Below are 26,852 nucleotides of genomic sequence, written 5' to 3'. Positions count from 1 at the left end.
TACAGTTTGTTGATTTAAGGGAGAGAGGCCTCGCACGTTTCAGTTTGGTTAAACAATCTGGCTAAATTCCTGTACTCAAAACCAAAGATATTTAAAATCTGGGTTTTCTACATAGATGAATGAACAAAATAAATGAGCCCAGGATCCCTGAAGTCCATTCTCGCCCCGCAATGGATGGGCCTCTCCATGGTGATGTGGTGGGGGGGAATCTGGCCTGACTCCCAGGACGCAGATCTTTTGAGCTTTCAGAGCTTTGCGGTTGGCCTGAGTGTGTGCATATGTAATAAACAGGACTTGCAATTAGCCCCAATGTAGGTCACTTGCTATGGAGGGCGTGTGTGTCGCGATGTGGTCTGTGAAGTATAGTAATTAAAGTTTGTGTCGTTCAATTTGCAAGTAGGCAAAAGAGAGTTGCAGAGTTTTGTATGAAACTTGTGAGTCTAAATGACTCATACGTGCTCCTTATCTTTTAAAGCTCAGAGACTTGTTGAGTCCAAGGTTTCATTGATTTTAGCAGCTGGGACTTAGTAAAAAATGCCTTGTCTGTTGCATGATTTGGTGTTTCAGACCTCCAAATCCAGCCCTTGGGAGCTGGTTTCTGTCAGGGTGCATCACCTCAGAGAGACACTGCTGATACATCCTGTTCCTTAAAACAAGACAGAAATCAAATGCCAAGGAACTGCACCGACAGGTAGAGTGAGCATCTCGTCAGACGTCTCCTTGCAGAGCTCACATATCAATCATTTATTTTAAGAACATGTGTATCTAGCTTCCTGGTACTCTTCATTTCTTTTGGGGGGGTGAACTCTTCTTCTTGAACTACAAATGACTTTTTTCCCCCCCACTGGAACAATCCAAATTATGTTTTTGAAATGGCACAGATCTGTCTAACCACTTAGAGGTGTAGTCATTATTGCCATTATGATAATTACTGTACCGCCTTGTAGTCTGATTGGAGGGAGCGTTCCAAAAACATACTGCAAATCAACATCAATCAGACAAGGAATCACATTTGGTGTCGTCAAAACATTATTGTCATATGTAGCACTTCCTTGTCATGTCTGGATTTTTTTAAAAACCTGAGGATACATGAAATGTTGAGTTTGGTCGTCTAATTACTTATATCTTAAAATTCAAACATGTCTGGACTGACTTTGTCCCGTCCAGCCAGTTTTTGTGCTTCAATGTTATTTGAATTCTGAGCCTCAATCAGAGGTTTGTTTGACCAGGCAAAGCTTTTCAATCTTCAACAAGTTGTGTGCAAATTGTAGTCTCAGCTTCTAGTGTTTTTTTTTTATGGCGCTAGGGGCCTCTATTCAACACTAGTCAACAGAGAGGGAAGGGGAAGGCATTAATCCTATGGCTTGGGGCTGGGAATTGAACCTGGAAGAACCTCGTTGAGGACGCTACAGTGCGCCTGCTCTACCACTGAGCAGTATGCTGCATCAGTTTCCAGTTCTCAGCTGACAGCAATATCACCCATTGTACTGTAGCTGATTTTCACTAAGACTTAATGTGTTGTGCATTCAGAAAGGGTATTCTCTTTACCTTGTTTACAAGTGATTAGCTCATTTTCTCTCGCTAGTGAGATCAACTAGGAACCTTCATCCACATGATTCCCGCTCACTGGATTATTTATTTATTTTTGTCCATTTTCTGTAAGATCGAAAAAAGATTAGTCACTTAAATCCCTTTCTTCCTCATTCTAATGATCAGGTTGAACTTTATTAAGACATCTTCACCAAGGCGGGGACATGCCTAAAGGTATTTTTCTGCTGCTTTGTTATTGGTTGATTTCCCATTTTTGTTAACAAGCGACTGAGCAGGTGTAACAAGAAAAAAAAGACCTGTGTGTTTAAGCTTATTCAAAATCAAATACTTACTTTGCAATGATTACATGGTTGCAGGTACAAAATGAAAATGGTGAAATGTGAATGATATTATTCCATCCTGTCCTTCTTATTTTTCAGTTCTTTTAAGATCTCTTAACAGCAGCAGCATTTTTTTTTTTTTTTTTTTACATTTACCGTCGACTCTGACTCACCTGTAATGATCAGCAGCTTAGACACAAGTAGAGTTATGTCTCAAAAATATAATTACTATATATTTTAGACAGGGTTGTAAAGCATTGCTCACACTCTATAGTGATGAGAAAGACGACGTTTCCATGACTATCAGCAGTCATGGGAGACCCTGAGTCCACCTTTTAGCAGTAATTACTTGAAGTAACTGTTTTCTATATAATATTTTCAGGCTTTTATATTGTTGTTGAGGAATATTTCTAGAGTTCATTATATTCATTTCTGTCCAGCTGTCTTCGGGTCCAATTCAGTCTGATTATACAGAGGAATCCATGGTCACTGCAAAAGGCAGTAAAAATCCCAAATCATCACCTCTCCTTTACCATGCCTGATGATTCATTTTAGGGTTGGAGCTGAAATGATATGTTCAGTTGTTTACAAGCTACCCCCCTAATGACCGCTGGAGATAGGCATCGGGGCACCACCAGCCCCAATCTGCCTCCATGTTACTACGACCCAGCAAGGATAAGTGAAGAAGAAGAAGAAGAATTACTTTATTCATCCCAGCAGGGAAATTATTTCGCAGTTACAGCAAGAATTTTTTTATACACAGATTAACACACACACACGACAGAAGCTGCGTCTGCAGGCAGCCAGCTGAGCCGGCGCCATTTTTGAAGGAGGACATGCGGCAAAGGTCGTCGGGACCGGGAGTCGAACCCGCGGGTCTAAGGCCTCCAAATGTGGGGCGTGCTAACCCCTGCGCCACCACAGCACGCCCCCAAGTGGGTACACTGTAAAACATTTGAGCCACAATTAGTTGTGCTTACTCTGTTCTACGCTTTAAGTCAAATAAATTTAGCGAGTTTTAGATTTTGAACCTAAATGTGTGGGTTTGCGAAAGACAAACTCACAGTAGTAAGTTGGGTTAACTTTTTGTTGTTGAATAAACTAGAGATTTTAGGTTGGCACTTAAAAAAGCTGAAAGAAGAAAAAGCCAGAAGCAGGAACTATTTTCCAGTGCTCTTAGTGGCATGTTTTTGTGACCTGCTTTGCATTGTGAGTGAGATGGAAGTGCGTTACATTGATCTGGCTCTTGTGTGTTACTATAAGTGTTTATTTTAATGCAGCTGGCAGTTTACAAAGCTCGAGGATAACGTCCTGTTCACACTAAATGTTTCGGAGCATTTTTATTAAACTGTGATGTTTAATAAAATTCATCAATTGGCGTGAACTTTTGTTAATGCAATTTGAAACAAGAATTTTAATTATTCCAAAGTAAAATAACTTGATATCGTGGGTGAAAATAATAGAGAAATGTGTGCTCTATAACAAAGTTAGGGAAGTCTTTTCTTCCATATTGTGAAATAATTATTTGGTTTAAATTGCAGCAATTAGTTAAAACTCACAATTCAAGATTAATAAACTTAAAAAAAAAAATGTTTGGACAACTTGTCTTTTGTTGTTAAATCAACTTCATGAACTTTAATTTCTGAGTCAAAACAAAAACTCAGACTTAAATTGCATTTTCAAGGCAGCAGGTGGACTTTCATGTTCAAATTAAACCACCTTCAAATGTCTCAGTGCATAGACAAGGGATAGATTAATGGTTTTTACAAACTAAATACTATGCATTATGATGTCTGTTTCTACTTTTGTCTCATCGGTCTAAATAACATTGCCCTACATTGTGGTTCAATGTGGCAGAAAGTGAGAAGTGAGCTACCCTCAGACTGACAGGTAGCTACAAGAAATCAGTGAGTGCAAGATGAGTAAAATAAGGCTTATTGTAAACTAAGTTAGATTAAATTATTTTCCAGAGATAAGAAGGGGGATAGACAAATTCTATTTTTATTTTCAGATGCATAAATAAAGATAATCTTGTAAATCCTTTGGTTTTTTGGGGGAGGGGGGTTTCTCGTTGGAGTCAGAAGGAAAACATCTGTCAAAGAACCAGTTTCGCAATATTTTCTCTTGAATTTGTTACATTTGTGGTTGTTAATGAGGAAAAAAAAATAAATAAGAAAGGATACGATCTAACCTCTGATCTTTCGATCCCTTTGTGATCATAAATCTGGCAGTAATCGGCTAAACAATTTGGTGAAAATATGCCAAAGAAAGCTTGAATGTTGTCATCAGATAGAGGATTAGTAATGTGCTCTAGAATCTCAAAAGTTTACAAAAACATAGTAAAGTTCTAGTGAGCTGCTTGATTGCAATATTCCTGTAGTTTAGTACATTTTACAGTGAACACAAAGGGATTTCTGTTTACTGTAATTATTACAGGTTCCAGGAAGCAGAAACCAGAATCGGTGGACAAACTGTTTCCTGTCCGTTTGCATACTGCCTGATCTTTTACTAGCAACCTAATCTACATACTCCAAAAGGAGTCATGTTTTCCTCTTAGCAGAGAGCTGTGCAGCACCAGGTACGGAAATGTTTCCCCTCCTACACAAATACATTCCATCTACAACTGTGGGAGAAGGTGAAATCTGTCATTAGTGAGTTTTGCACATCAGGATACAGGCCTGACCTGGAAAGCAAAGATAAGATGATGATAAGCGGCTGAGCCTTTTCAGGATCCTGGATTCCACACAGGGATGAGTGTGATGTAAGAAGGAAAGGAGCCAGTTTGATTCAATAGCCCAACTGTGTGCTGTGGCGTGATTTGGGCCCCAATTTGGGACCCCATTGTTAGACTGGATGGGTTCTAATGTGGTTAAGTAATCAGGCAGATTGCTGCTTCATGCTTTGCTCAGGGCACAGAGTTTAAGGTTCTGGACTGAAGGAATTTCGCCTCAAACCATGCCTTGAAAAATTACGAGAAGTACTTTGCAAAGCTTTCCTGCAAATTATTCAGCTTTGTAGTACAGAAAGTGTTCTTTTCCCCTTTTTTATGCAGTACTGTGGAAGAAGCTTGAGCCATCTCTCTTTTCTTAACATTTTCTCTCCAGGAAAATTATATATTTTTTAATTCTTCAATCAATGGTTCTCTTGGGTTTTGAAGGTTGTACTGTCTTTGGCTCCTTTTTTAACAAATTTTTGCTCCAGTAATCACTCATGTTCAGAGGACATATTTTTCACAGTTGTTAAGGCACTTAGACCTTACCTTCAATTATTTAGCCATATAAAGACTCTTATATCTAATTTGATCTTAAAAACACATTTTGTTCCCTAATTCTTTTGAGGAAGGTATAGAAGATAACAAAGACAGAAGAGTTTAAGAAGCATTTAGTCTAATTACTAAATGCAATTTCAGCTAAATTGCATTTAGATAAAATATTAAATACAAATCTAGACTGCTATTGCTTGTTGTATGTATCTATTTAACTATGGCCTTTATTGGGACAGACCAGACTAAAAAACAAATCCCAAGTGAAATACACATATCAAGTCTTAATGTGTCCTGCTGCATAGTGAAGTGTCGTACTGTGTCATGTAAAATTGTGTCGTGTTGGGTTTTGTTGCATTATGTTGCATACTATGTGTTGTGTATGATACCCTAGGTCAAATAAAATAATGTTCAAGCAGATAACTGGAAGTAGCACATGGCAACGTTTATTCGAACAGAGAACATCTTCTTCTCAGGTTTTTCAGCTCACCTCTCTTGTGCACCGCAAGAGCGCCACCAATGGCGAATTGTTAACATAACCAGACCAAAAGTGTCTAACAATTGTAATCCTGGAGGTTCCATCATTTCCTTGTCTGGAACACCACACTATGTCGTGTTGAATTCAGGTTAACTGTAGCTGTTTTGTAAGTTAGTTAATGGGACAGCCCTGAATTTAAAAAAACAAATCCCAAAAGGAAGGCTACATATGCACATATGTTGTGTTATGTTTTTTTCTTGAATTTTACATATTTTCACTCATTCATTATCTGGAATTGTCAAAAAAAAAAAGTCATACTTCTCCATGTCTCCTCAAACCTCATTTGAAACCAACTCTAACCCAGAAACCTCTAAAACATTGGCCGCAAGCTTCATGCTGGGTATTTTGCAATCTAACCAAAACTCAGCTTCCTGTTTGAAGTTTGAATTCTGTAGTACTTTCAGATTGGCCCGGCCGTGGCAGCTCCCCTCTTTATTGTAAGACATTATTGCTTCCCCTTTCTCTCCATTATTGTCTGAGTCACCCACCCAAGGAAGGTTAAAGGCTCACCAAAAGCTGTCATTTCTTCTCCCAAGTGTTTGGTGTCCTCTTTCAAAATCTTTATTTCCATTACTGTCATTTCTGTTTTACTTGTCATGTGTATACACAGACAGGAAGTAAGTTGAAGTGACCCGCAGAGCTCATGTTGTTCTGCCTACTAAAACCTTTTTTTTCCTTCCTGTCTACTTTTTACCGACTCTGTTTTTTTTTTTGTTGTTGTTTTTTTTAGCTCTGTCAGACAGTTACCCTCTACCCTCCTACCCTGTGCACAGGAATTTAAGCACACACAAACAGTGACACACACACACCCCAGCGAGCCCTCACACAGTCCCTTCCTACTGCTTATTGTAACAGACCTCAGTTCTCTTTTCTATCTGGGCTGCAACTATCACAGCTGCTGCGAGAGAAGGCTGCATGCATGAGGAGGGTATTTAGGAGTCTAGCATAGCGCATGTCGACTGAAGGTTGTTGAATAGTTAGCTCGTTGATTTTGAGTCTATCCATGTTTGGCTGTATGGATCGTGTTGCTAGAAACGGATAAACATGGTGGAGATGTACTCCCGGGTTTGGACAGGTCATCAAGCCCAACGGGGCTTGACTCTGCCGGTGGCTGCCCAGGTAAGAGATTACATCCACCACATTGTAAAATTTAAATTTCTAATTTTACTACTGGTTACTTTGTTCGAACACTTCGACAAGTGCGCTACTTCCTGTTTCAATGAACCGTGCCTCCTCTGCACTTGTCTTTTCCTGTACATGTTGAAGTGGTGTAAATATAAACTCACAACACTCTTATCTTTTCAGCTGTTGTCTTTAATCTGTAGCTCTTTTGCTCCTCTGGATGTGAGAGACACTTTGTAAGTGTGCTCAAATGTCATTGCAACAGTTTGCAGCGTACGGCTTTGGGTGAGATCTGAAGGCGAAGACGTTTGTTTGTGTCAGAGTACACTTCATGTGGGTTATAATTTCGGACTGTTCTTGAGAGAAAAAAAAGGACAAGCGTCAGCTCAAAACGTTACAGTGGATCTTGCAGGCAGCGCTTGCTGGATCTTTAGCAAAACACAGAAAGGTAGTTAGAGAGGACAGATTTTCTTCAGGCATGCTGCAAAAATGGGGTCATTAGAACCCTGGTGCAATAAATTCTGATATTATCTTCTCACACAATAACTGCCGTCATGTACAATAACCAAAGCCTTTGCAGAAGTACTTAAACAACGAGAGACAACATCAGAGAGTCACATTTATCTGATGTTGTCCCATCAGATAGATGGGACTTGAACCATTTTAAATGACCGATTACATCATTGTCTGACATGAAATCTGATGAAGGACTCACTTCTATATCAGGTGGATACAGCGGATTTTCCAAGTATTAATTAATCTCAAAGCTTCTCCTGTTCGTGTCACATTACAACCACTAAGATGATTGTATTTTATTGGGATTTCATGTGATTAATAAACACAAAGACATTCAAAGATGAGCAATATGACATGTTTTTTAAATAAAAATCTGAAAAGTGCGGCATAGGTTTCTATTCAGCCCTCTTTTCTTATTCACGCCTAATTAAAATCCAGTGCAAACAATTGTCCCTAGAAGTAAACTAACTAGCAAAAGGAGTCCACCTGCGTAAAATGGAACTACATAAGTCCAACTTACAGTTTGTCACATGAGAATAAAGCTGATATGTGAAGAATGTGCTCTAGTTAGCGGAAATCAAAACTGAACTTTCTGACCTACATGTAGAAAGTAGGCTGGAGTTAAATACAGGGCAAAACTGGAAGAAAACTAAACTTTTGTGGTTTCGAATGTTTGTAGAATATTTCAAAAAGAAAACCATGTATCCATTTCCTTGCATTTCACAGTTATGCACTACGTTGTGTTGGTCTAAAGCTGACATAATGCAAAAATAGTAACTAAATATATTATTTGGAAATGATTGTTCTTTGGGATCAACTCTTACATTTCCATGGTGTGTTTTGAAAGACTTCAAGCGTAATTTTTTTATGGATCAATGAGACAATCCTTTCATTTCCTCTTCGCATTGTTTGAAATCAATCCGTTTTGAGGTCAGTTGTCCGGGTATCCACATCGATTGGTTTGAGATCACATTTTGATCAATGACTGAGGCAAAGTCTGTAATGTGATAGGACCAAACCAGATGGATCAAACCACAACATTAAGATAATGTATCCCCTGAAGAACCATCTCTTTGTCAGCTGTGCAGAAAGCTCCAAGCAGAAACACACAGTTAGCTGGATAACAAACTCTTACTATTTTATATGCTGTAGGTGTTTTTCCTGCTGTAAATAATCCATCCTGTTATTTGAGGGACAAAAACTAGCAGGACAAAGCTGATGTGCAGTTGTTTCCCACAGGTTAGCTTGAAACTGTGATCTGTTATGCTATGCTACGCTAAAGCACACAACATTCCATGCATCCTCACTCAGTCAGCTCCATCAGCTGCCTGCTTCCCTAATCATTGGGTATGCAGCTTTTCCTCCACAACAAGCCATCTGTTATAATCCAGAACCGGTTTGTAACAGATGGTTGTTATCGTTGGTGTCCTACACATAATTTTATTTGTTTTATTAAATAAAGAGCAGCAAATAAACTATGGAGATGACCTTGTTTCTCTGACTTGCTCTGTTTGAGATAGTACAAAGATTTTATGGCGACTCATCAGAGTTGGAATGAGGGTGGCTGCCAATTGTAATCTATTTATTGATAAGTTTGCAGCTAAATGAAATGTGTTTGATATCAGCACAGAGACAAGTAGCAGAAGTTAATAAAGTGTCACCTTTAAGAAAAAATAAGAATTTAACATTCTTGTGCTTGTCTCTTCAATGCCCCTAAATGTTGGCCAGTACTAGTTTTCTAGAGCAAGAGATGCATGCAGCCATTCTTGAACAATCCCAAAATATCTTAACACAACCTTTAATCCAGACCTTCCTGTAAATTTGTAACTGTGTCCTCTACAAATGTTTAAATTTCCTTACAGAAAAGCAATATATCAATGCTCATTCAAACTAGAAGAGAATGCAAATGTTGGAAACATGCAAAAAACTTGAAGAGCTTGTAACATTATTTTGTGGACTATCGAGTCCCATTTTTGGAAGAGAACACAATCCCAAGGCCTGTATTTCGTGTGGACTTTGCATGCCCTTTGATCAATCTTTCTTTCAAAAATAAAATGAAAACTAAAGCGGACCTAAAAACAGTAAATAAATATAGAAGGTGGCAGATGTTTCAGATTCTTAGGCATCCCTTCTCTTTTTTGAGTTCTGATACTCTACAACAAGTTATTTTTCTCTGTACTAACTTTTGCTACACTACTCTCTTTTTAGCATGCCATGTTTATTCTAGTGGTCAGCATATACTGCGCAGAAACACACACGCAGGTTTTGGTAAATATAGCCCAAGAGTCTACAGTAGCTGTGACACAAGATCTAGTTAAAGTTTAGTCTAGAATAGACATGTCACAGCTTTTGTTTGCGCTGTCTTCATGATGGCGAACGAAAGAGTGCGCAGGACCATAATTCCCAGGAGTTTTACTCAGAGAATTAAGCGCCTCACTGGAGCAAAGGTGAGAAAACAACATCAGCTTACAGAGAAAAGTCATTGCTTTTGATGTTGCCAAGAGGGTATTTTGATAGAAGCTACGACACATATGCATCAGGATGATCAGTTTCAGGAGCACAGAGACAGCCTTTCATCACTCTCTGTCACTCTCATTGGTATTCTTTAAGCAAATTCGTTGTGAAGGCAGAGTCTACTTTACATGCCGTGTTCCTGCCATGTGGAGCTCTGTTTACATACAGCTTCCCTTTCTCATCTGGAAACTGAACGCCTAGTTTGTACGCAAGAAAAACACTGATGAGCTTTTGTACGTGAAAGGTAGCCGGATGAAAAACAGAAGTTAATGCGTGACTGTTACAGTGGAGCTTAACCCAGTTAGAGTCCACTGAAAATGCCCTGTGTTCACATGTTGGTATTTGTGTGGCTGTTAAACTTTTATTGTCAATCCAGTACATAATTAAACACAACCCAGATTACACAGTTGACGTTTTAATTTGAGCTTAATAGTTTACAGTGGTTCACATCAGAAATGAAGTTTGGGTGCAACATTGCAAAATAAATGCAACTAGACTCTATTATTGATTATTGGTACGCAGGAACGCCCCAGAGGTTTGTGGGGTTTTTTCAGTGTTAGACTTCCTGTGTTTCAGTTAGTTGCAGAACATAGATTTAGGGTGAACAACAGCTTAGCTTTAAGCGTGGGTGTGGTACTTCCTACAATAGTTTTTCCTGTTTAAACTTTATTTTAATTTACCTGGTATAACTTGTGTGTTTTCAGAAGAGTACATACAAGATACCCACAGGGATATCTACTGGGTAATTACAGTAAACCTATAGGGTACATGCAGGTAATGGGAGTTTAACCTAGCCTGTTATGTAAATGATTCTAAAACTGTGGCTGCAGGATATCTAAAGAATATTTAAGAGGAAATCATGAGTACAGGATCTTATTCAGATGCCCACTTGGTACGACAGGATACCTACAAGGTATTTATAGGTTACCTGCGTTGGTTTTTATTTACGGCTTTATGTAAAAACTACAGCAACACATACTAAGTACTACAATTTACTTTTACCTTTTGTTAACTACTCTAACTTATACTACTCATTAAAATGTTAAACTCTCTGTAGGTATCCTGTAAGTGCCCCCTTGCCACCATGCAGTAAGTCTCATATCTTTCCCTTAGAAAAGTACCTTGTCTCAACAGGTAGAGGTGGATACAGGCCAGGGTTTCCTTATTCTACAATAGAAACACTAATAGATGTGTTCAGATGTCAGCAATTCTCTATTCTTATTGTATTGTTCTTTCTTATCTTCAGGTGCAGAATGAAAATCTCCGGTCAGGAGTGTACGTCAACGTAGCAGAGCTTCGCCAAAGCATCTCAGAATCTCCCCTGTCGGACCCTTCACCCTGCTCTCTTTCCTACCTAAAACAGGAGGGATGGGAGGTTCATGTTGACGAAGACAGTGGACAGGAATACTACTACCACTCCGACACGGGGCGCACCACCTGGGACAACCCCTTCCTAGACTCCCCCACAGACCCTGAGCAATTCCCTCCGGAGGTACCTTTCCCTCCACCATCCCCTCAATCCGATTGGGCCTCAGAGTGGGAGCAGTTGGTGGATGAGACCACTGGTCAGCCTTACTTCTATAATCACATGTCCGGGGAGACGTCCTGGGACCCTCCTGAGCAGCAGAGCCCTTACCCCTCTCCGATGGAGCCTATGAGCGTGCACAGGTTTCGCGATGATGAACCGGTAAGGACAGACAGCCTGGCTGCTCTACTTAGGCTTCCTCTGTCTCCTGTTTTAGCTTCACCCAGGGGGAACCTAAATACAGTCTGCTCTTAATGGAATGAAATGTCCTGCACCTACATAACAGACATGACTTAATTCATTATCTCCGAACAGAATAGGCTCAGAGGTAGTCCCAAATAGTTCTCCTGAAAGAACATTTGCCCTCATTTGGATTTCAAAAAGGGACAGTGAGTATTAATCTTTGAATAGCATGAGATTTCGCAGGAATTTTGTCATCACAGGGAAAAGTTTTACCCTATCAATAAACATATAAATTCACTTGTTTTGGGGTTTGTTTTTCTTTTACATTCCAAGAAGCAAGTGACCCAATTTTTGCCCTTCAGTGACTTCATATTCCTTGCAAAAAGAGGAAGAGAACATGAAAGTCAGTGTAGCTTGCTTCTCTGGAAGTCAAAGACTTGACATGAAGATCGTAGTAGTAACTGAGGAAACTGACATTATTCAGTGACTCTGAATTAAGCTGGAACATTTCAACATGAAGTATGAACAAACAGTTTGTGTCACTTGCTGCAGTTGAGGAGCGATACATCGGAAAACTTACGTGTCTGTTGAAATTCCCGTTTAGAGGTCAAACGTTTCCATTTTTAATCAGAAATTCCTAGATATACCTGAAATAGAACAAATCTGTTTAAACTACTCAGTAATCATTTATGACAAACTCTCATTTTGTTTGGATTAATGAAAACTAAAAATGTACAAAACATGCAGTAGAAAGACCATGAGGGTTACTGACTCACCTGTAGTACAGGCATGGGTGTGGCCATTACACACCATTCCTCCAGTAAAACGTGGTGTTGGCAGCATCACCACTGACAAGAAAGCTCGTCAGAGATAATGGGAGGATGAATAAAGAAAAGTACAAAGCATTCCTGTGTGAGCATTCCTGTTTGAAGCTGAGAAAAGACTTGAGACTGCGGTGTAGGTAGAACAACAACCTTAAACACACAGTCAGAGCTGCATTGAAATGTTTTACATCAAAGCACATTCTGTGTCTATTGTCCGGTCAAGTCTTGACATAAATCTGAGAATCTGTGGCGAGATTTGGAAACTGACCATTACTGAGGCTAAAAATGGCTGAGCTTCTACTATGTTGCAAAGATCAATGGTTTATGGATCAAAGATTATTGGATTAAAAATTACCCTTATTCTTCTCCTTTCTCTTCATAGTATACTACGTTATGTTGATCAATCTAAATGTAATACAGGCAGGTTTATGATTGCGGGTATGAACATTTTTAAAAGCATCTGACAAGTGTGTTTTTTCGACTAGATTTACTCCAGATTAATCCCATCTCTGATGATGTCCAACCTTTCTTCAATAGTTTGTTAAAATTTACCCTGCAGTGTAATTTTCACTAAAAAGACAAACAACTTCAAAATAAGCAATAAATTGTTTTAATTGTTTACACTGTTTTTGTTAGCCTCCCTTGCCTGTGGAGGACTACCCATCAGAGGATTACCCCGGTGCAGACCAAGCAGAATTTTATGAGGATATCCAGAACACGGGACCCCCCACTCTTCCAAAGGAGTACGCTCTTGGCCACGTGAGTCGGACCACCATCCCCCGGGCCAACCTGGACCGCAGTACCCCGCCTGGCTGGAACCTCACTGTGGAACCCAATGGGACATGGGTTTTCACCAGTGAAAACTCTCCAGATCAGGTATGGACAGAACCTCAATATAACCAAAGAACATTTGAATTATGTGTTTGAATACAAGAAAGGTCGATGTGTCAGAACGGTGTTTGGTGGACTTTAACATTAAATGTGCCAGCATTGCAGGACTTATTTTCAGCCCTGGCTGTTCCTCCTCCGATTTCAGTAGTTCTGCCAGTAGCATAACAAAGAATAGAGCTGGAGAGAAAATGTTAAGTGATGCTTTCCTTCACATCTAAGCACATCTTCTGAAGGGGTGGATAATGACAACAAACGTGGAAGTCTCACCTTTTCTGCATTACATACCTACATGGTTTTCTCTATTTTATTCTGAGGAAACATTCTGTTATGCCACTAAAAAGGTAAAACCGTCTGATTTCTCAGAAAACCTCATCATTTTTGCCTTAAAGTTTAAGCCAATACTACACCAGTTAGAATACTCAGACGGGCACTACAGCCAAAAGTTTTCTCTGTTAATTGGCTCAGACACTGAGGAACAAGCAACGTGACGGGTAATTATCATGCAATGAAAGACATTTCTTACCTGGCACACTTTATTCTCACCATAAATAACAGTCTGCCTGCTGACTCTGCTTGAGCTATGACTGGTAACCCTGACACAAACTGTGTTCTCTCCTGTGTCCAGCCCCCTCCCCCAACCTTGGCTTGCACTCTCACCTAAATTCAAGACCCAATTTGTTGGATACTCCTGAGAGAAAAAGAGACTATTTTTGATGGATGAGGAGAAATTCATTTTCTTCATATCTTCATAACAATCCATGCTGCGATGATAAATTTATAGACTCAACATTGTCATACATGAATGAGGGGGCCTTCCTGTTTAGTGGCTGTGACCTAAAAAAAGTTCATTCTTTCAGAAAAGTATGTTTTGAAAATCACGTCAGCTTTGAGAAATATCATTTGTTCATGCTTCGTCCTTTAAGAATCAGTTATGACATCTAAAATTTGATAGATGCCCTTTAAAATCACATCCTGGTTTATTAAATGGCACCTGTTTTTCATTATATTGTTGATGTGTTTTTTTAAAGCCCTAAATATAATTTGTTGTGAGATTTAAGTCGTCAGGCAGCTCTGGTTGAAAAACTGCATTAGAAAAAGAAGTTCAGTTATTACTCTGAATTAAAAAGAGGCGATCAGTGGAAATGTGTGAAAACAGTTTATGTTGATGAGCACATGAAGTTTTTGAGTTACAAGAACTGACATTGTTTTGTCACCACATGTTACTAAACATATGATTCAAATGAGAACATGTCTTTCTTTTTCTTTTTTTATAGAAAATATGTTATTCTGTAACTTTTTAGATGTTTTTATTTTGCTTTGTGGCTTAATAAGTTACAGAAAAATATGCCAAATAAAAATGTTTCTGTTGTCTAACAGTGGATCAAGTCTGTGGATGATCAGGGGCAAACCTATTACTACCTAAGAGATGGCACCAAGTCCGAGTGGAATCTACCTGAGGTAAAGACCGTCCTCTACTTTACAGATTTTTCTGACAAATTAAGTTAAGAATGTGGAATCTCAGTCATTTTTGTGGTGTGAAATTTCTTTCTTTCTTTTGTTTTTTTTTTTTGTCCTTGAAGGCCCCTGCAGCTCCTTCCCACCCCAATGTCCCGAACGGCTTCGAAAATGAAAATGTGCATGTCATCAAAAACTGGAGAGATTCGAGGATACCTGCTCAATTCTCCACTGGCCAGGAAGATGGGGTACAGGTATGTACACACTAACGCCATCACAGACATGTGCTTGTACACACAGGTTGTGTGACACATCCAGGGTGTGTCCAACAGCTAAATATAAAGTTATGCAGTTGGCAAGTAGTGTGAGTAAGTCTGTATTTATCCGCCAACACTGAAAAGGTTTAACCCTTATTTAGCAAGGCAAATCAACTGCATTGCTCTCTGATTGAGGGAGAGGCAACATTTGCACAAACGCCAGTGAGACGCCTGTGTACAAATACGGGCTTTTGCTTTTCCTTACTACAAACCTCAGGATCCAAAGGTTGAACATTTTCCCAATGGGTGCAGTGGAGATCACGTAAACAGAAAATATTGAATTAATAAATTCTTGTCATGTGGGATGACATAGGCAAGGTACTCACGGGCTACTTTTCGACATTAAAAGTAGTCTAATTGTAGAAAATCAATCACTTAAGATCAGAAAGATAGAACAGATTTTGCAGGTTTGCCTTAAAAGAAAGAAGGTTTCTGTTTTGGTCTTGAAAGAAAACATTGTGGTCCAGTTCTTGTAGCATAAGAACTGGAAATGAGAAACTCTTTCTATGTGAACACTTCCTGTATTCAGCCAAGTTCAATACATGAGTGTTCCCAAATCTGCATTTGTGTGAAACTCGCAATGTCTCACTCTGAAACAATTGAAAAAAGTATTACAGTACATTGACAATGAGTTTTAATCACTTGAGTCATTACTCTAACTCCTTGAGTTAAAAATAATCAATCTACCAAAATAAGTTCAGTTGGACTAATTCTGGTAAAATTACTGACGTGTAGGAGGAAGTTGCACCCACTGAAATCTACGACACACTTCAGTTTTTTCCTGCTTATTCTTCTGTCCTGTTTTGTCTTACAGTAGCATAATCAACACTAAGATTTTCATTTGTGCTCTGATTTTAGAGATTCACCCAGAGTCATCTGAGGAACACATCAGACCACAGCAGCGACAGCTCCAGTACGGGAAACTCTCCAGAGCATAATGTAAGTGGACTTTTTGCTCTTCCATTTGAGTTTTGTGACATCAATAATGTTGAACCATTAAGCCATCTGACCTATCCCTACATCTGAATGGTGTTTTGTTCCTCTCCTTTAAGGCTGTTGGGTTTAGGCCCTGGAGAAATCCTTATTATTTGACCTCAAAGTGGCTGCGCTATAATGTAGGTTATTAGTTTAAGCACTCACCTGAGCTTTAGCCATAGATAGCAGGGTCTATCTATGATGGGCAGAAGGTGTGATATTAATAACTTGATAAGCATTTGTTTTTTTTTATAATTTCCATAAAAACTTTAGCCATTCAAATCACCCTGCCTCTCATTAGCAAACCATCTTTTCCCTGCAGCGATATAAAAAGCATCTCCCATGTGCATCATCACCATTGCAGATGAATATATTAATAAAGTAATAGGTCTTGCCTTAGTACCAATCCAGGAATACAGTATGTTGTGTTTACTGAAAGCAAAAGCAAAATTTCAATATGCTTGCATCTAGACGCTGATATGAGTTTAGCTGAACAAAATATATGAACAAAATAACTAAAGATTAGTTGATTATCTGTTGGAGTTTCAGATCTTTCACATCATTGTGATTTCCAGAACGAATCCAATTATTTCAAAGTACTTTGTAAGTAATCCTAAGCAGATGTTTCTTCATCCTGCATGGTTGACAGAATATGGCCTTGTTTATGCCCTCAAAGCATCAAACTCTTAAAAGCTTCCCTAAGCCAAGTCTTATAATAACTGTGGATTAATAATCTTAACGTGTCTTGCACAGCTTCTCTCCCCACTGCCTGACTTTTACTTCCTGCTGTTCTGCTTCGAGCTTCCACGGCAACAACCTAACTTATGACCTAGCTATTAATTCGCTAAGTATTGGACTTTTTCGGTTAAAAGACTGAAAGAATATTAATCGAAAAGCCAAGTTTCTTCTTAAGTGTTGAGAGATATCTAAGCGGCTTGCAAAGCTGTGCTTTACGTTTCACTTTCAGTCTGTGCTCTTTAATTTTGGTCAGTGAATCTCAGGCAGTCTTTTAGCTTCTACTGACTGTGTGACATTTGTTTCACAATGTAGCATTTATTGTAGTTTTCTTCTACTAAAAAAGGTCCTAATGCCAGGTGATCTTTATACACTCAGTCTGTAGAACAAAATGTCTCGTCCTTGTCTTGGTGTCTATTTGCAAACTTTAGATGCAGATTTTTGTGGTCAGGGTGCAGAGGGTTTTTTTTGTCCTTTGCAGATGTCACTGCACTGTGGAATAATGCAAGAACACCCCAGAATCATTTTACACATTTCACTTTTTGTTTTATTTTCCTGTAGAACATCGCCTGCTTCATCTCATTTTTGCACAAACCAATCTTCAAAACAATGAAATACTGGCTTTTCTGATACAATTCCAGGTACAGAATTTGGAGAAAGCTGGAATTCTCAACAAAACAAAAATCAGTGAGAACGGAAAGAAAGTAAGGTAAGCCACATTGTTAATTTTTTAGATGTTTGTGTTTCATAGTTTATGTATATTTAGATTCTTACACAAGTTCATCTCAATAAACTATAACATTATTGGAAAATGTAGCCTTTATTCAAAAAGTAAAGTAGCACGTGTTTCTGTTAAATTAATTATTGTGGCTTACATCCCATGAAAACCCAAAAGTCAGACCAATAAAAAGTGATTTTTAACCTAGACTTGTAGCCCTCCTGAAAAGTATATTTATCTATTGTAGTGCATATGCATTTGACACTTAGCAAGGACTCCTCTGAGGTGAATTACTGCATTGGCGCTATGCTGCTTATCCTGTGTTAAAGGTGGGTGAAAACAGTTTTAAAAGCGATTTAAAAACTAGAAGGATGGTAAAAAGCAAGATGTTCCAAATTGTTTTAAATTCTCTATCTCCTCTAAGCAGCCAAGAGCAAACTCTCTGTGAGGAAACATGAAGCTCAACAGGTTCGACAGCAATTAGAGAGCTAAGCCATGTGGACATTTAAAAGTCACCACAAGTATTTTAAAATCTGTTCTCTGACACACAGAGAGCCAAGGAAGAAAAAACAGAGGAGATGTCATTTGATCAGATTTCCTTGACGAAGGTTAAAAGACAGGCAGCTGCGTTTTCACTTCTTGCAGACATGATAGCGAGGCATGACTAAGTCAACACAAAGTGCATTATGGTAATAAAAACTGCAAGCAATGATTGCTCAACACAGTTGATCAATCTCCCCCTACTGGAAATCATTGCTTGCTGATTGTTTTAGGCATTCTTTCAGAGAATATGGGTTGATTGATGAGAATTTCAGCTCATCTCCTGAGTTGATCCTGGTGTCACGTGTTTTCTCCTGCCAATATTCCAAAGGTTATGTCTGGAGTTGACCCAGATTGTTGCCAATCCAGCACAGTGATACCAGGGTCATTAAAGGGCCTGTGGTACTTTGTGAAAAAGGTGTGAAGTGAAAGTTTGCGAGCAGAGGCAAGCATTAAGTGCGCTAAAAATTCAGCTGCACTGACTTGGGACTTGAATAAGCACACAAGGGACCGTACCAGCAGATAGGATTAGTTATCAAATCAGTGTGAAAACTTCATACTATCCCTCAAACAGCTTGATTATATACCTCTGCACTATTCCTACTGATTCTGGGACCTTGATTTCCAAATGAAATTCAAACCTGCTTTCATCTGAAAACAGGAGTTGAAGACTTAGCAGCAGTCCAATTTTTTTTTTTTTTTGCCTTTTCAGCACAGGGTAAGACATTCTGACATTGTCTCTGGTTCAGGAGAGACTTAACATAAAAAGTGCAACAGTTGCAGTCCATGTCCTTCATAGGTATGTGTGGTGGCTTTTGAAGCTCCCACTCCAGCTGCAGTCCGTGCCTTCTGAATCTCTTCCAAACTCTTGAACAGGCTTTGCTTCCTAATCCTCGTAAGGCTTCCATTTTTCCTGTTGTCTGTGCAAACATTTTCCAACACAATTTTTTCTATTAACATTCTTGGATACAGAACTGTGTCAAACTCCAGCTCCATTGCCGATGGCATTTTGTGGCTTATACTCCTTGTGGAAAGTGTCACTGACTTTCTCCTTGTTAAGTCAGCAGTCAACTCTGATTGCAAAGAGGCAGCCTCTCTGTAGAAATCTGCTTTTACTGCAGTTAAGCCATATTTTTTTCACTTTTGGTTTTCATTAGTTGTAAGCCAGAATGATCGAAATGATCAGGTATAATCTTTTTGCTTTTAAAAACTTAATTATTAAAATCATTTTCAGTAATGTTATCAGTTTTTGAGATGCACCTAATTTATATGTGTCTTGTTTTTTTTCCAGGAAAAACTGGGTTCCAACATGGACAGTTCTTCATGGAGGAGTCCTGACGTTCCACAAAGACCCCAAACCCTCCCCAGGGGCTGTGGTAGGGTCCTCACTTTATTAAAATAGGTGCTTTATGTAGAAAAAAAATAAGTTCTGGCACTTCTGTTATTGTCATACAAATATGGGCCAGGAATGTGTGTAGTATTTCTATATACATTTGTTTATCGATCTATAGATTAGCAGTTTTATTGTACTTGGAACCACTTTTAATAACTTCAAACATGGACATGAAAAATAACTGAAAAAACAAGGAAATAAAGGAAAACTCCTAAAAAGCGCAAAGAAGTGACAAGTCACCCTTAGACTCAAGAGTTCAATAAGCTTATTACTATTACAGCCAGAAAAATATATTTCTTCTCAGTATTAGGCCTAGCCTCAACAAACCCGGGGCACAGATGAGTTGTTCAGTCATCAGTTGATCTGATGAAAATCCCAAGTCGACTTTGCCAAACCAAGATGCTTGTGCTTCCATGGCTGTGTTTGGATTTTTTGTTTGACTGTTTGATGGGGGTAATTTATGCGTCATAGTTTCTGCCATTTTAGCTCAATCCTTGAGGTTTATTTTTGAAGTTTATTTTTGTTTTCTCCTTCCTTAAAATGTATGTATTTCTTTCCTGTCATTATCTAATGTGTTTTTAGTACAGCTCACGACTTGCTATGTTCGATTCAACCCCTTGTATTAATTATTGCCCGTAAGGTCTTGCCATATAAATATATTCCTTTATATTTCGTTTCTTAGTTTATTCTTGCATATTGTTCTTTGCTATTCTGCTTCTTAAACTAGTTTTAGCCTTTCTTGATTTGTTCTTATCTCCTTCTCATATTATTAGTCCACCTCCCGTTTCTCTTGCATTCACGCTCACCAGTAATCTTCACTCTTGTGATTCATCTGCGCTGCCTCTTCATCCCCAAACAAAACCCTAAACCGCAGCACTGCCTCGGCTGTTCTGTCACTTCTATCAGAATCGCTGGCATAGACTAGCTGGCAGTGACAGTCGCGTCTTTTGTTCAACTTCAGCTCACCTCCTGGAATGTGGTGCAGTCAGTTTGGTAATCAGCTGATTTTTTTTTTTTCCCTTTTGTTTTTCAACAAGCAGAACAAGACCAATCAGATTGTTCCAGAGTTTACGGTGGAACTGAAGGGCGCTACGATTGGCTGGGCCACAAAGGACAAATCCAGTAAAAAGAATGTTTTAGAGGTGTGTTTGTTTGTTGACACTGAAAGCAATGTTAAGTGTTCTGCTGAGTGGATGAGTTTTACTTTAGAACATGGTTAGTTAAAAATATAATCATGTACATTCAAAAAATTTATTTGAATCATTAATAAAAACTTTGATTAAATCCCCCTTGATGTATTTTATTCCCAGCTCAAAGGGAAGAATGGTGTGGAGTTTCTTATCCAGTACGATACGGAAAGCATCATCTATGACTGGCACAAAATTTTAAAGGACACCATTCAACAGCTCGTAAGTCCTTACAGTGAACAGAACCATCAACAGGAAGTAGTTCAATGACAAAAAAAAAAAAAAAAAGCATCTCTTATGCAAATGTTTTGAATTTGCAAATTAGGATTGCTTGATCTTTCCAGGACACAAAGACTGATTTTATGTTTGGGTTTATTTTTAAACGTGAGCCCACAGGGAGAAAATGGTGAACTTTTCATAAAACCAGGAAATGGGAGGAACAACATATTATGGGTTTGGCTTACGGTTAAAAAGATCCATTCTGTCATCAGCTAATCTCACTGAATACCTTAGATTCTGTTTTACATTTCTTCTGTCAGGTCAGAAAATGCCAAATGAAGTCTTGAATTGAAAGACCTTTACTTTAAGCCATTGAGGCTCTGACTGAGGAATTCAGGTGTTCCTGCACTGAACCCTCCCTGCAAACCTGCAGAAATGCTTTACTGCTTATTGGCTTAAATTTCTATGTTTGTGTAAAGTTAAAACCTTCTTGTCGTGGCCATTCATTCCTGGGTCATTCCCAGGTCCTTTATGAAAGTAAATACTTAAAGAGATTTGACTTGAAAACTACGATTGAAATACGTGGCTAAAACCACCATGTCAAGGTTTTAAAAAGTCTTAAGTATGTTCTAAATTGTATAATTTAGTTACATTGTAAGATTCTATGCTCTTTGCTTCTGTCAATGATGATGTCATTTTTGTTGTTTGTTTGTTTTTTTGCTGGTTGCAATAACACATTTTCTGTCTTGTACTTCTGTTTAAAGAATTAGGTTACAAAATTATGCGGAGAAGGAATTTATTTTGCAGCTTTAAGCCTTTCAACAAACCCAGTGAAGAAATCTACTCATAAAACTGGCTTAGTTTTGTTTGTGTTAGGAATTACAATTGAAACTTTCCTATTACCTTATCTATTACCAACTTCTATAAGAGAGTGTAAATTTAAGTTTAGGCTTGAACACAGGAGATTTTCAGATTTAAAAAAAAATTTTTAATCAATAACCATTGTGATAATTACTGCATAAACATGTTAAAAATGTTAAGATACTTAGCACCAAGCTAATTAGATAGTTTTATTTAACTTACTTTGGTCAGCACAAGTAAATTTTAATAAAAGGGTCAAACTGTCTCTGGATTCAGATTTTGCCAATCGCTTTACCAGGAAAAGAAATTTGCCAATTTCTTTTAAAAATTGCCCTCTTTGATTTCAGTATTTGCTTTGGATCTACAAACAATAACATATCTCAATTACATTATTAATCTTAGTCATAAATGTTTTTTTGTCAAAAAATTGTAAAAGGGCATCTAGTAGCTAGAATGCAAATGGCACCAACTGTACTTACCCAACTGCTGGGAATATTCATTGTTGCCAAAAAAATCTAATAAATAAATAAAACTAGTCCTTAATGTACTGTGCTCAGATTGAAACTAAATTAATCCATGTTCATGTTTCAACACCGCATTCATCTCTGTTCAACAGGACTACCAGGAGCATCATTCTGAGGAAGAAGATGGGGACCTGTATGAACAAATTGGCAATACAGACAAAGACGAGAAACCCGGCGCTGCCGTAGACAAGCGAAGACGTAGGTTAACTTAATTTTGGTGAAATGGTTTTGATAAACTGAGCTTGGTTGCCTTTGGCGACAAACAGCAGCTTGGTACAAGATGCCCAGAAGGACATCTAAACATGTTCTGTATGGTTGTAGAATCTAAAAATTGTCTGTGGGAGTTTGGAGATTATGTGGAAAAGAACTTTTTTTTTTTTTACCTCAATGAAGTTCTAAATAATTTATCCTAACTGGGAAAGTTTATTTAGGGTGTTGAAGAGGCTCAGTACTGTTGTTGCTGAGTGGTCATGTGTGTTTGGTTGTCGGGTCTATTTGTGTTTTGTGGATCTGAAGAAGACTTGAAGTACTACATTAGTAAGTAGTACTGTGAATAGTTTTAAAGGCTATATTGCTATACTTACATATCCAAAAACAGGAACTGGTTTCACATTCTCAGCACATAGTTGAGCTTGTTTACAGTGTATACTGGACCTTCCAGGGACGCTTTATGTCTTCAATCCTGTTTGTGATGAAAAACCTGAAGCTAAAAGAGTAGCCTCATGATCTCTGCCTTTACCTATGACCACAAAATATGGACTCACACTCTGTGTATCTTTTTTAGACCCAAGGCCAAGCATATCTCAGTCGCCCAGCAATGCAGGGGAAACGGACCCGAAGAAGGTTCGGACCAAGCTGATGAAGTTCCTCATGAAGCGCCCAACCCTGCAGTCAGTCAAAGAAAAAGGCTACATCAGAGGTCAGTTTGGCAAGGATTTCTAACCAATGATTTTATGGATGGCCGACGGAAATATTCATCCCTTTATTGTTTTAGATACATTTTACTCTTTTGGTTTTTATATTTAAAAAAAAATAGGTAAAATTAAGAGCTTAAATGGATGACATTAGATTTCTTGTAGGTAATAATATAACTACGACAGATCAAAATAGCTGTACTTTGGTTAAATTAAAAAAAAAACAATAATAGTAAAGCTTGTCAATCAATCTTACTCATTTTGCTGTTTTGTCCCGATCTTTGTATTAAGAAGATTGTTAGTATCTTTATTTTTCATGCCGTCAAAAATAATGATATTTTGTGCAGAAAACGTGTTTGGTTGTCATCTGCACACGCTGTGTGCCCTCGAGAGGACCACAGTTCCAAGTTTTGTGGAGAAGTGCATCAAAGCAGTAGAGAGGAGAGGTGAGTTAAATAAGTCAAATATTTAAATCCTTTTTTTTTTTCTTTTTATATTAAAGTAGTTAATCAAAAGCTGCTGGTAATTTCCAGGCTTAGACATTGATGGGCTATACAGAGTCAGTGGGAACCTTGCAGTCATACAGAAGCTTCGTTTCAAGGCTGATCATGGTGAGGTTCATTTATGGTTTGTTTTAACTTTATACAGTAGCGCCCCCTGCTGGGTTTTAATGCTTTGTGCGCATGTTGTCTTAAAACAGAGGAGCTGGACCTGGAGGATGGTCAGTGGGAAGACGTTCACGTCATCACCGGAGCACTGAAATTATTTTTCCGAGAACTTCCTGAACCTCTTTTCCCATTCAGCCACTTTAATGACTTCATCGCAGCTATAAGTAACTTCATTTTTCACTTCTTAGATATGTAATTTCATGGAACAATTAGTAAAACTTTTGTTTGTTTTGTCTTTTTTTAAATCTTATTTTGTTTTTATTGATTGCTCCATATTGATGCTGTATTTACTGATTTTCTTTCATCTTTCTAGGAATTTCTGATTACAACACAAAACTTTCTCACATTTATGAACTGGTCAAATCACTTCCGACTGTAAACCATGACACTATGAAGCTGCTTTTTGGGCATTTACAAAGGTTTGAGTCATTTTTCCTGCTCTGATTGATTTTCTATTGCATTGCTTTGAAAATAATAGCATTTTATAGTGCCTTCTAAAGGTTTTAATACCACTTCAATGTTTCACCAAAAACATTTTTCATGTCATAGACCAACACAAATTAATGCAAAATTGTGAAGTCGAGGACAAATCATAAAAGTTTTTAATATCTGATGACAAACACAACTCAAAAACGCGAGCCAAGCGTCTTTCAGCCCCCCTTACTCTGACACACCTAAATAATATCCATTGTGACCACTTTCCTTCAGAGGTCTCTTAAAGAGAAAATAATGACCACATCTGCCTAATGTAATCTCACTTTAAATACAACTGTTCTCTGAAGATTTTACAAGATTGTTAGAAAACATTAGTGAATAATCAACATCAAGAAGATCTAGGAACACAGCAGGAGCCTGACAATCTAATTAATTGAAATATAAAAAGGAAAACAACTTAATTTTCCTGCTAAAAATTAAAGATTGTATTTCTGTCCATGGGTAAATTCCAGTTTACCCAGACTCACTGTTTCTTCTCTCTCTCTCTGTGAACGAAAGGGTAATTGAGTATGGAGAAGACAATCGCATGACCGTACAGAATGTTGCCATTGTGTTTGGCCCAACGCTTCTTCGGCCGGAGACGGAGACGGCGAACATCACCATGCACATGGTCTTCCAGAACCAGATTGTGGAGTTCATCCTGAATGAATACAGCCGTATCTTCCACTCTAGCTAAAGCAGTCGCTTGTGCACCCGGACAAAAGTACATAAAGTGCTTGACTCTTCTTTTTTTTTTATGGTTTCCCTTTGCATGTACATCAGCAGCTTGAATGCCACATGTAAAATGGAAGTTGTTTTCTGGAATAAGTTAAATGTGCCATTGCAATTAACCTGCCAAGATGAGGGATTTTCAGCTGTCGTTGCTCTGTATGTTTGTTTTTTTTTGTTTTGTTTTTTTTTTACCTGAGGACGCTTGCACTGTCAAACTGTCTGCGCCAGTATTTTAGGAATGTGTCTGAACCGCACAGGTTTGAATTTTCTTCAGTGATAGAAGCACTGTATCACACTGCTTTCTCTCTTTGAGTCTTTAAATTGTCTAAACCTCACAAGCCACTTTCTCCTATTTTGACTCTTGCTTTTTTTGTTTTTAGTTGAAGTCAAAGTGTCAAAACAAAGCAGGGTACACCTAGAAAGCATTAATGCTGTCTTAAATTAGCTTTCATCTTTATTTTAAAACATTTGGCATCTTTTTTTTTTTTACCTTTCGGATTTTATGCTACAGTATATCACTTAAGTCAATAACTGAGATTGTATTCTAATATTTTCCTTTTTTTCTCACCTTTGCCCTTGAATTTATTGTAATATAGACAACTGAAGTAATGCCACCATGTGCCAACGTGTTGGTCTGAAGTAGAAAATGAAATAGATATAGATTTTAAAAGACAGTAAGAGTATTTTTCAATTTTGCTGTTCTTAAAGAGATTGTAAAATAATGCCATGAAGATGAATAATGATTTAATGAGAGTTTGAAGTAAACTAAATCTAATAGTGAAATAGAAAAGTGAAAATTAGCATAACTGTATGTCCTGTAAATAGTAATAAATGGCATATTTATGCCGCAAGTTGGTGAAAAAAAGCACAAGTTCTTTCTATAATAAATTAACTTTTGAAAAAAAAAACACAGAGGTTTCTTTTTTTTTTGCATCAAAATGTGTCAAATAGTTCACACTCATGTCATTTGGGGGCCCACACCAGCTATGTCCATCACAGGTTTGATGCTTTGTCCACAATCACCAGCTGTGTTAAAATTCAATTACTTGTTGAATTTACAAACAAACTCCAGTTCAAAAATTACTGACAGAAAAGTTTTAGTTTTTAAACAATGACTGGTTTCCAATTGGTCTCCTTAAGAAAACGTTGAACATAGAAAAGTCAGTGTATGTCGGTAACGAAATTCAAATTCAAAAATACTTTATTGATCCCACAGGGAAAATAAATGTTGTAATTCAGATTCTTCAACGAGTTATTGTAGATAGTGATGGCTGTTGGCAGAAAAGAACTCTTGTTGCACTCTGTACTACAGTGAACTTGAAGAACCCTCTGACTGAAGACTCTGTTTTCCTTAGACAGTCTCATGAGGAGGATGGTCAGGGTTGTCCATAATTTCCTTGGTTTTATGATGAATCCTCCATTGCATCGTCATCTCCAGAGGTTCCACAGTCATCCCCAGAACAGAACCAGCTGTCTTTATCAGGCTATTGAGACTTTTTAAGAGGGAAACTCATATAATTTCTTTGCAACATACATTTCAAGCATTTATTTGTTAATAAATAAGTTTATTTATTTGTAAAACGGGAGCACAATAACAACGAGATGAGATGCAGGAGCCAGAGTTTCTATTCACATTCTTATAGTCAATTCAGTTAATTTAAAATGACCCTGAGCAATAATCTGTGTAAACATTTCTACATTCGCTGCACACCAAAAGATTCAGTGCTTCCTGTTCCAAGATTCTCCAAGCTCACAAAGCATGTACACGTTTTAGGTTTATAGGCATGCTGGTAAAGAAGCCCTGTGCTATACCAGTTGCCCTCAGCTCGACTGAATCGTTGGGCCTAGTGTCTCTCATCTTGTTCTTGACAATACTCCATACTTCCTCTGGAGT

General features: G+C 38.1%; 1 protein-coding gene across 4 annotated transcripts in view; it reads left to right on the top strand.

Annotated features, from left to right (window-relative positions):
• Positions 1 to 25,865, top strand: part of arhgap27 (Rho GTPase activating protein 27) — a 31,994-nt gene extending 6,129 nt beyond the window's left edge. Inside the window, exons 3-19 of one of the 4 annotated variants that reach the window (XM_032574433.1) lie at positions 11,070 to 11,510; positions 12,992 to 13,231; positions 14,624 to 14,704; positions 14,827 to 14,949; positions 15,877 to 15,957; positions 16,071 to 16,133; positions 17,370 to 17,437; positions 19,278 to 19,362; positions 20,420 to 20,521; positions 20,690 to 20,788; positions 22,263 to 22,368; positions 22,955 to 23,089; positions 23,432 to 23,530; positions 23,618 to 23,695; positions 23,785 to 23,916; positions 24,066 to 24,171; positions 24,746 to 25,865. In XM_032574433.1, coding sequence (XP_032430324.1) covers positions 11,070 to 11,510; positions 12,992 to 13,231; positions 14,624 to 14,704; positions 14,827 to 14,949; positions 15,877 to 15,957; positions 16,071 to 16,133; positions 17,370 to 17,437; positions 19,278 to 19,362; positions 20,420 to 20,521; positions 20,690 to 20,788; positions 22,263 to 22,368; positions 22,955 to 23,089; positions 23,432 to 23,530; positions 23,618 to 23,695; positions 23,785 to 23,916; positions 24,066 to 24,171; positions 24,746 to 24,923 — 2,217 coding nt within the window. In that variant the 3' untranslated portion in view covers positions 24,924 to 25,865. Of the gene's footprint in view, positions 1 to 11,069; positions 11,511 to 12,991; positions 13,232 to 14,623; positions 14,705 to 14,826; positions 14,956 to 15,876; positions 15,958 to 16,070; positions 16,134 to 17,369; positions 17,438 to 19,277; positions 19,363 to 20,419; positions 20,522 to 20,689; positions 20,789 to 22,262; positions 22,369 to 22,954; positions 23,090 to 23,431; positions 23,531 to 23,617; positions 23,696 to 23,784; positions 23,917 to 24,065; positions 24,172 to 24,745 lie in introns of all 4 variants that reach the window. The other 3 variants (XM_032574432.1, XM_032574435.1, XM_032574434.1) reach the window with 3 other exon arrangements.
• The last annotated feature ends 987 nt before the right edge of the window (positions 25,866 to 26,852 follow it).

This window comes from Xiphophorus hellerii, chromosome 10 (genome assembly GCF_003331165.1).
Source record: "Xiphophorus hellerii strain 12219 chromosome 10, Xiphophorus_hellerii-4.1, whole genome shotgun sequence".
In the NCBI taxonomy this organism is placed as follows: Eukaryota; Metazoa; Chordata; class Actinopteri; order Cyprinodontiformes; family Poeciliidae; genus Xiphophorus; species Xiphophorus hellerii.
The sequence above is the reverse complement of the archived record's forward strand: the minus strand, read 5'-3'. Positions and strand labels throughout refer to the sequence as shown.